General features: G+C 41.4%; 1 protein-coding gene across 1 annotated transcript; it reads right to left on the bottom strand.

Annotated features, from left to right (window-relative positions):
- Window positions 1-1643: 1643 nt before the first annotated feature.
- LOC121546688 (uncharacterized protein At5g50100, chloroplastic) lies at window positions 1644-8310 on the bottom strand. The gene is made up of 4 exons (XM_041857917.2): window positions 7998-8310; window positions 7496-7656; window positions 7115-7303; window positions 1644-2265 (listed from the first exon to the last, which is right to left on the bottom strand). The coding sequence occupies exons 2-4, from the start codon at window positions 7619-7621 to the stop codon at window positions 2074-2076; spliced, it is 507 nt and encodes a 168-aa protein (XP_041713851.1). The 5' UTR covers window positions 7622-7656; window positions 7998-8310; the 3' UTR covers window positions 1644-2073.
- Between the last annotated feature and the right edge of the window lie 1695 nt (window positions 8311-10005).

Raw genomic sequence — 10005 nt, forward strand, 5'->3', positions numbered from 1 at the left:
ATGATAGTCCCACTAAGTCCAAACCAGATGGGATGGTGTATCGCTGCAGAATGCTGGGGTAGCCACGCTGGTTAAGTGTGCCTTGAATTTTAAATAAATCACAGACAGTGTCACCAGCAAAGCACCCCCACACCATAACCCTCCTCCTCCATGCTTTACAGTGGGAAATACACATGCAGAGATTATCCGTTCACCCACACCACGTCTCACAAAGACACGGCGGTTGGAACCAAAAACCTCAAATTTGGACTCCAGACCAAAGGACACATTTCCACCGGTCTAATGTCCATTGCTCATGTTTCTTGACCCAAGCAGGTCTCTTCCTCTTATTAGTATCCTTTAGTAGTAGTTTCTTGGAGCAATTCGACCATGAAGGACTGATTTACACAGTCCCCTCTGAACAGTTGATGTTGAGATGTGTCTGTTACTTGAACTCTGCGAATCATTAATTTGGGCTGCAATTTATGAGGCTGGTAACTCTATTGAACTTATCCTCTGCAGCAGAGGTAACTCTGGGTCTTCCATTCCTGTGGCAGTCCTCATGAGAGCCAGTTTCATCATACCACTTGAAGGTTTTGCGACTGCACTTGAAGAAACTTTCAAAGTTCTTGACATTTTCCGGATTGACTGACCTTCATGTCTTAAAGTAATGATGGACTGTAGTTTCTCTTTGCTTATTTGAGCTGTTCTTGCCGTAATATGGACTTGGTCTTTTACTAAATAGGGCTATCTTCTGTATACACTACCAATCAAACGTTTGGACACACCTACTCATTCAAGGGTTTTTCTTTATTTTTACTATTCTCTACACTGTAGAATAATACCTTGTCACAACACAACTGATTGGCTCAAACGCCTTAAGAAGGAAAGAAATTCCAAAAACTTTTAAGAAGGGACACCTGTTAATTGAAATGCATTCCAGGTGACTATCTCATGAAGCTGGTTGAGAGAATGCCAAGTGTGCAAAGCTGTCATGAAGGTTGGCTATTCGAAGAATCTCAAATATAAAATATATTTTGATTTGTTTAACACTTTATTGGTTACTACATGATTCCATATGTGTTATTTCATAGTTTTGATGTCTTCACTATTATTCTACAATGTAGAGAATATTCAAAATAAAGAAAAACCCTTGAATGAGTAGGTGTGTCCAAACTTTTGACTGGTAGTGTAGGTCAACAGGTGCAATGGCAAGAGCCCAACTCATATATAGCACAATGTACCCTACAACCAACCTAAAATAACCCTGTCACATACCGGGTCCATGTTTAGTAAACAACATACAGTAGATCATCGCAAAGTATCTCAACCTTTGTCAGGCACATGATGTACAGAGACTCTTTGAGGACTCTGAAGATCAGAAAGAGTTGAGTCTCTCTTAAAGGATATAGTTGAGGCATCAAAATTAACTTTATCTTGAGTTATTTTCTCAGGACGATCCTCAACATAATTTTGGGAGGATTATCAACAATACTTACTTTTGAATGACCATTAGGTAGTGAATGACAGTGATTGGTAGTGAATAGTGAATGACTAAAAAATATACAAACAAGTAACATACAATATTATATCATCTCTGTCACTGTATTATTCATCCTTTGTGTCAAGCAACCTAATGAAACAACATGCCGACTTGAAAATGGTTGATGATCATATCAAATAATTTATTCATGGGTGAATTACAAACAATACATTTTAATGTACTGGGACCAATGATGTGTATATATATAAATCATTGACTTGGACCTATTCAATAACCTTGTCTAAGATAAAGATTCCATCTAGTGGTAGCTTTAAGTAGTTACGCCACAAGATTTCAGATGGAAAGAATGTCTGTTTGGCAAAAAGAGATGAGGCTAGAAGGGCATTTATATAGTGTACATTTCCTGCATGTGTTCCAGCAAATGGAGTGCAAGCTCTTTTGTTAAGTTCCAGTCAGTGGTGGAACTCAGTGCCCAAGTGCACCTGATATAAAGAGGAAATAAAGTTTATATTGACTGTAAAGAGGTGCCACACCTGTAATGAGGTGCTGTCTCCTCTGTTTATGGGTAAGTTCTTCAACTCCCTCCATGGTCAAGGTTCTTTCTTCACACAGCGTCCTGTAGTACAGTCTTCTCGTCCGGTCCATTTCAGGCGGTTTTTAGCAAAGATTGCATAAGCTTTGTCCATGACTGGTCTAACGAGAGGCCATGACATGAAGCGGCCCAGCCAGCCTAAACCAACTGCACTGTACATGACTGTAAAGGCTGGAACACCACGGTGAACCTGGAGGGAGATGAGAGGAAAGGAAGTGGTAGAGTCAGTGAAAGAAGAGATACATACTGTGGGTGTAACTAACTATACTGAACAAAAATATAAACGCAACATATAAAGAGTTGGTCCCATTTTTCATGAGGTGAAATAAAAGATCCCAGAAATGTGCATTTCTCCTTTGCCAAGATAATCCATCCACCTGACAGGTGTGGCATATCAAGAAGTTGATTAAACAGCATGATCATTACACAAGTGTACTTTGTGCTGGGGACAATATAGGCCACTCTAAAATGTGCAGTTTTGTCACACAACACAATGCCACAGATGTCTCAAGTTGAGGGAAAGTCCAAAAGGCATTCTAGCTGCAAGAATGTCCACCAGAGCTGTTGCCACAGAATTGAATGTTAATTTCTCTACCATAAGCCGCCTCCAACGTCATTTTAGAGAATTTGGTGGTATGTCCAATCGGCCTCACAACCACAGACCGAAGACCTCCACATCCGGTTTATTCACCTGCGGGATCGTCCGAGACCAGCCACCCGGACAGCTGATGAAACTGTGGGTTGGCACAACTAGGGCTGTGGAGGTCATGAAATTGTCAGCTGGTGATTGTCAAGCAAATAAATGCTGGTCTCATAGCAATTGACCGTTAATTAACATAAACACATTTAGCATCTCTCCTGGCTTCCACGCATAGCTAACAAGCCACTGATGCAGATTTCAAAAAAAGTCTAATAAATCCATTTAATATAGCCTACACCATCACAATAAATCCATTATTTATTTTAGACAGGTCTAAAGAAGCATGATATGAAGAAAATGTAGTCTATTTCAGATTAACAGAATAGCATACTCTGCGTTGTCCTTATGTTAGGCCCTGATCTGGCTATGCCATATGGCTGTGGGCTACACTAGTTCATTTAGCAGACAAGATTTGCTTAGAATTCCGTGGCATTATTTTTTCTTTTTTTTTTCTCCGTATTATTAACTGAACATAGTTGAATAAAATAGAAAGGATATTTTCTCCGAATTATTTGATCTGTGTTGAGCGGTTAACAAAGAAACAGGTCCTCCTATATTCATAATTTAGAGTTATTTATGCAACTTTAGTTGTGATACAAATGTTGGGCTATATGTTTTGATTTATTATACATTCTAAGGCTGCATGATACGACTCTAATGATGATTTGAAAAAAGTTGCATGAAAGGCATGAGCTCTACTTTTTTGTACAGGCTGCACACACTCCATCAGTCTCTCATTCACAATTTGACAAGCACTTGATAATGCCTCAAATTTCTCGGCGGCATCCCCTTTCTGTGGCCGTAATGCCCCCTAAAAAAATCCATGCCTTTTGCGGCCAGTGGCCGTTGTGCCCTTGGGCTGAATATCCCCATAGTACAAAAGTTGACCTATTCCATTCTGTGCGAGAAATCAATATTCCAAGCATAGTCTGGGACAGTTGTGAGATGCGATAGATCCCAAATTAATACACCCACTAGCATCAAATAAACGTTTAAAAGCAATGAGGCTGACACAACAGATCAGAATGTTTAGTTTAAAATGTTGATAGCCTAATGGTTTATTTCATCACATTATAAGCGCAGCAATGCGCACACGGCAGTAGGCTATAAGCGAGAATGTTCCAAAATGCAATCAATTAGCGGGAAAACAACACTCTCAAGTGACTGCAAATGCGATTATGCATGTATTTATTTTATTATAAAGGTGCATTTTTATGGTGAAAATGATCTTCAGGCGCTGCATATGCATGCCAGTTAGGCGCTACACCTGTTGTAAAGCGGATTAATGTGCTTAAATGTAAGACGTTTTTTGGCCACTTTAGTTGTGATACAAACCTTATCAAAACATATAGGCCTATGTCCTAGGCTACATGAGGTGTGCGACTATGATTTGCACACAAGCTGGGCATCATTCACAAATGATAATATATAATTCACAAGTGATAGGCTAATATTGTCACCCATCAGACTATTCTTGATTTAATCTTGTCTTTACAGTGAGGGAAAAAAATATTTGATCCCCTGCTGATTTTGTACGTTTGCCCACTGACAAAGAAATTATCAGTCTATCATTTTAATGGTAGGTTTATTTGAACAGTGAGAGACAGAATAACAACAAAAAAATCCAGAAAAACGCATGTCAAAAATGTTATAAATTGATTTGCATTTTAATGAGGGAAATAAGTATTTTACCCCCTCTCAATCAGAAAGATTTCTGGCTCCCAGGTGTCTTTTATACAGGTAACGAGCTGAGATTAGGAGCACACTCTTAAAGGGAGTGCTCCTAATCTCAGTATGTTACCTGTATAAAAGACACCTGTCCACAGAAGTAATCAATCAATCAGATTCCAAACTCTCCACCATGGCCAAGACCAAAGAGCTCTCCAAGGATTTCAGGGAGAAGATTGTAGACCTACACAAGGCTGGAATGGGCTACAAGACCATCGCCAAGCAGCTTGTTGAGAAGGTGACAACAGTTGGTGCGATTATTCGCAAATGGAAGAAACACAAAATAACTGTCAATCTTCCTCGGCCTGGGGCTCCATGTAAGATCATGAGAACGGTGAGGAATCAGCCCAGAACTACACGGGAGGATCTTGTCAATGATCTCAAGGCAGCTGGGACCATAGTCACCAAGAAAACAATTGGTAACACACTACGCCGCGAAGGACTGAAATCCTGCAGCGCCCACAAGGTCCCCCTGCTCAAGAAAGCACATATACAGGCCCGTCTGAAGTTTGCCAATGAACATCTGAATGATTCAGAGGAGAACTGGGCGAAAGTGTTGTGGTCAGATGAGACCAAAATCGAGCTCTTTGGCATCAACTCAACTTGCCGTGTTTGAAGGAGGAGGAATGCTGCCTATGACCCCAAGAACACCATCCCCACCGTCAAAAAATGGAGGTGGAAACATTATGCTTTGGGGGTGTTTTTCTGCTAAGGGGACAGGACAACTTCACCGCATCAAAGGGACGATTGACCAGGCCATGTACCGTCAAATCTTGGGTGAGAACCTCCTTCCCTCAGCCAGGGCATTGAAAATGGGTCGTGGATGGGTATTCCAGCATGACAATGACCCAAAACACACGGCCAAGGCAACAAAGGAGTGGCTCAAGAAGAAGCACATTAAGGTCCTGGAGTGGCCTAGCCAGTCTGAAGGGTCGAGTTGCCAAATGTCAGCCTCGAAACCTTAATGACTTGGAGAAGATCTGCAAAGAGGAGTGGGACAAAATCCCTCCTGAGATGTGTGCAAACCTGGTGGCCAACTACAAGAAACGTCTGACCTCTGTGATTGCCAACAAGGGTTTTGCCACCAAGTACTAAGTCATGTTTTGCAGAGGGGTCAAATACTTATTTCCCTCATTAAAATGCAAATCAATTTATAACATTTTTGACATGCGTTTTTCTGGATTTTGTTGTTGTTATCCTGTCTCTCACTGTTCAAATAAACCTACCATTAAAATTATAGACTGATCATTTCTTTGTCAGTGGGCAAATGTACAAAATCAGCAGGGGATCAAATACTTTTTTCCCTCACTGTATACTAAATATTATATGTGTGAAATTTGTTTTGATTTAGAATGGACCACTATCATGCATCTGTCTAGAAACAGGGGCAGAGGAAAAAAATACATGTTATCTATGCACTTAAATAGCGAATGGAGGACGCATTTCCCATGGTTAATTTTCATGCCAGCCAGGTAGGCTATACTCCTGTTGTAAAGATAAGCAATGTGCTTAATATTAGGAAAGTTGAGAAATAAATATAGTAAGCCTATAGAAAGCTGATGGGATCCTCCTTTTTTTAATAGAGGCCATCAAAACTCTGTTTTCTCACGCAATTGCATATCCTATAGAAACGTTGCAAAACATGAGCTCTTGGGCTCTAATAAAGTGTTTGATTAGATTTTCAATTACATTTCCATTGATGTCAGAGGGATTAGAGGGACAATAGAGTACTGAGTACCAGGCAGTTAGCAAGTTTGGTAGGCTACTAATGACCATCACCAGCATCAGAGCTTGGAGAAGCCTGCAGTTTGACGTCATAACAGACTTCAGTGGGCAAATGCTCACCTTCGATGGCCACTGGCACGCTGGAGAAGTGTCCTCTTCATGGATGAATCCCAGTTTTAACTGTACCGGGCAGATTGCAGACAGTGTATATGGCGTTCTGTGGGCGAGTGGTTTGCTGATGTCAACGTTGTGAACAGAGTGCCCCATGGTGGCGGTGGGGTTCTGGTATGGGCAGGCATAAGCTACGTACAACGAACACAATTGCATTTTATTGATGGCAATATGAATGCAGAGAGCTACCGTGACAAGATCCTGAGGCCCATTGTCGTGCCATTCATCCACTGCCATCACCTCATGTTTCAGCATGATAATGCACGGCCCCGTGTCACAAGGATCTGTACACAATTCCTGGAAGCTGAAAATGTCCCAGTTCTTCCATGGTCTGCATACTCACCAGACATGTCCCTCATTGAGCATGTTTGGGATGCTCTGGATCGACGTGTACGACAGCGTGTTCAAGTTCCCGCCAATATCCAGCAACTTCACACAGCCATTGAAGAGGAGTGGGAGAACATTCCACAGGCCACAATCAACAGCCTGATCAACTCTATGCGAAGGAGATGTGTCGCGCTGCATGAGGCAAATGGTGGTCACACCAGATACTGACTGGTTATCTGATCCACGCCCCTACATTGTTGTTGTTGTTGAGTTATCTTGCAATTATATTTTTGATCAGCAAACAAAAGAAAAACAAACATAGCCATTCTTGCCATACTCAATGGTGACTATCCATATTTGCAGTGTTGTTCCAACTCAAGCTGTTTACCTTGTTATTCTCATCAATCACGTGCATCTCGTCCATGGCCATCTCATAGCTGATCCCCCCATACTTCTCTTCATCGAAGCCTTGCAGGGAGATGTCCACAAAGTCTACTTTCCCTGGTCGGTTTCTCTGCAGATACTGCAGGAATTGGATCTCTTTAACACATATGGGGCATTCTCCATCATATAGCACCTGTGATTGAGTGGAAGGGAGGAAAAACTTTCTGTATTTCATTGACTGTTGATCTCCAGCTACCTATAAGATCAAAATGTTCCTGTGCAGTTAACAGTCTTGTAGGCTGTCTTATTGTAACATATGCATTTACTATATTGCCAACATTAATCTTGTTTTGGAGCCCAGGATATGCAACACTAGTTATCTTACCCTGACACCAGCAGGGTCAGTTGAATAGGTCTGATGGCTGCAGAGAGGTCGTGTCAAACCAATCACAGACCTTGAATTCACACGACTGGCTATTCTAGCCAATGATGTCCTCACAGTAGACAGCATTCTGTGGCAGCCACCATATAAGCTGAAGCAACAGTCTGGACCCCGGAATATAAAATCAGGAAACATAAAGTATTAATGATGATGATTGCATGTACTTAATTCAATTAAAACCACACGTTTCAATTTCTGTTTCCATCCACAGTGAGTTTGTAGAACAAATACATTGACCAAAACCCACCCCTAAATGTACAAAAACAAATATTTTGTTTAGCTTGCTATTTGCTTTAGCTAGATAGATACTGCAGCTAGCTACAATAAGTCACTCAACAACAAACGGTAGAGAATGAATTTGACTGGCTACCAGGTTAGCTAGTCATTCTAGCAAAGTTCATAGACAATAAACCTTAACTATACAAATTATGCGATCAGGTCTTACCAAACAACAGATGATGGTCCAATTCAGGCAAGCAGTGATACTCAATGACACTGGCAGACACTCAAATTCAAACGTTACACAACAGCATTGTAGCTAGTACAAAATGCTAGCATTGTTGATAGCTTAGCTAATGGTACTAACTTAGTTTCAGCATTGCTGTAGGGAAGCTAACGTTTTTCGTGGCAGGTAAGAGTAGGCTCATGCAATTGTTTCCTAGTTAATTAAGATAAAATAACAATGAAGGAAGTATATTTGGACAGCTGCTGGCTTACGACTAGCTAGCAACAAAATGTTAGCATGTTTGATAACAAACGCGGAAGCAGGTAATTCTGGGATTTGTAGTCCGTTTTGGGACATGTAGTCCCGATGTTGGGAACGTCTGCAATGTACACAGAAGAACGTTGTACCAAATATTAGATATACTCTTCCTCTCATACACACCGAAACGGCTGTGTAACTTTTCCCTTCCGGCAAGTTGTGTTATGCAACAAACCTGCTGTTTTCGCCATCGAGCCAATCTGCTGGTAGCTACAGTCATAATGGGATATTGAAATTGAACACTTTTGACATTATGGGGAAATTATCAAACCAAATGTGTGACAGTTCACTTGACACAAGACTGAAATCAAACATTACACTGTTGATTTTATGTGTGTTTTACATTTACTGTAACTTTCACAGCATTTGTCAATAACTAAGTCTACATAATACATTCAGTAACATAATAAGAATATTCACTGTCATTTTGGGATAAGTGCAACATAAGAAGAAAACGATAACAAGGGTTTGAATGAGAGGTCTGCTGTCTCCAAGTGGCCACACACCTCTCCAAACTGTGCACAGTTCCTAAGTAATTTCCATGCACTTTTATGACAAAGAAAAAGCCTTCAACAATAAGGTGCTTTTTTGAGCTCACCTAGCATTGCGGTTGAGGAACTGAAGCAAGCACACTTGTAGTTTTTTGTTTGGAACACAGCCCTGCGTCCCCACTATCACACAATTAGTACTGTTGTTGTTTATACAACGGGTGGGTCTAATCCTGAATGCTGATTGGTTAAAACCGCATTCAAGCCGGTGTCTATTCCACAAGTTATCACCGCCTAATCTATGAAATTAAAATGCCTATTTACTCTGTTCGATCTGACTGCGCAATCCACTGTCTCATCAGCCCAGCCAGGCAATTTATAAACTTGATATCCACTATAAAAAGCATCTAGACATTATTTCACATTTCTTTTAGACTAACATTTAGTTTTCAACAGTGGAGATTTGTATAAACCTTGCTGTCTGTCTCTCCGACATTTGCAACATTGTTTCAATATTCAAATTCGATCTCCAGCTGTCCCATAGTAATGAACGTGTCCGGAGTTGGGACGAGACAGACAGGCAGGCAGTGTTTCTCAGCCAGTCGAAATCATGAATCAGCTGGCATAATTTTTATGGACATACAAAGACATGTCAATTGATAAAAAGGTCAAATGAAATGAAGTGCAGCTAGTTTGTCACGATCGTCATATGGAACAGACCAAGGCGCAGCGTGATGAACAAACATACTTTAATTAGTTAAAGTTTAAACACAAAACAAGAAACGACTCGTGACGTCCACCGGTATCAATGACCGAACACGGAACAAAAACCCACAAACACAAAAGGAAAACAGACCGTTTAAATATGGCTCCCAATCAGAGACAACCAGCCAACAGCTGACACTCGTTGCCTCTGATTGGGAGTCACTCAGGCAAACATAGAATTAAACACAACAGAATTACCAACATAGAAATACACACATAGAATGAACACACCCTGGCTCAACATAATGAGTCCCAGAGCCAGGGTGTGACAGTACCCCCCCCTAAAGGCGCGGACTGCGACCGCGCCTCAACCTGAAACAAAACAGGGGAGGGCTGGGCGGGCATACCTCCTCGGCGGCGGTTCTGGCTCCGGCCTTGACCACCACCCTCCAATACACCCCCCATAGCGCCCCTGGTCCAGTCTGGCCCCGCTGGCT

Source organism: Coregonus clupeaformis, chromosome 30 (assembly GCF_020615455.1).
Source record: "Coregonus clupeaformis isolate EN_2021a chromosome 30, ASM2061545v1, whole genome shotgun sequence".
NCBI classification, from domain to species: Eukaryota; Metazoa; Chordata; class Actinopteri; order Salmoniformes; family Salmonidae; genus Coregonus; species Coregonus clupeaformis.

What these genes read in the sequence shown, in the direction of transcription:
- LOC121546688 (XM_041857917.2), bottom strand. Translation starts at nt 7,621, where the DNA reads ATGCTGTCTACTGTGAGGACATCATTGGCTAGAATAGCCAGTCGTGTG. An exon ending in CTGACCCTGCTGGTGTCAGG is followed by an intron (nt 7,304 to 7,495) that starts GTAAGATAACTA and finishes ACTCAATCACAG; the next exon opens with GTGCTATATGATGGAGAATG. An exon ending in TGATTGATGAGAATAACAAG is followed by an intron (nt 2,266 to 7,114) that starts GTAAACAGCTTG and finishes ATCTCCCTCCAG; the next exon opens with GTTCACCGTGGTGTTCCAGC.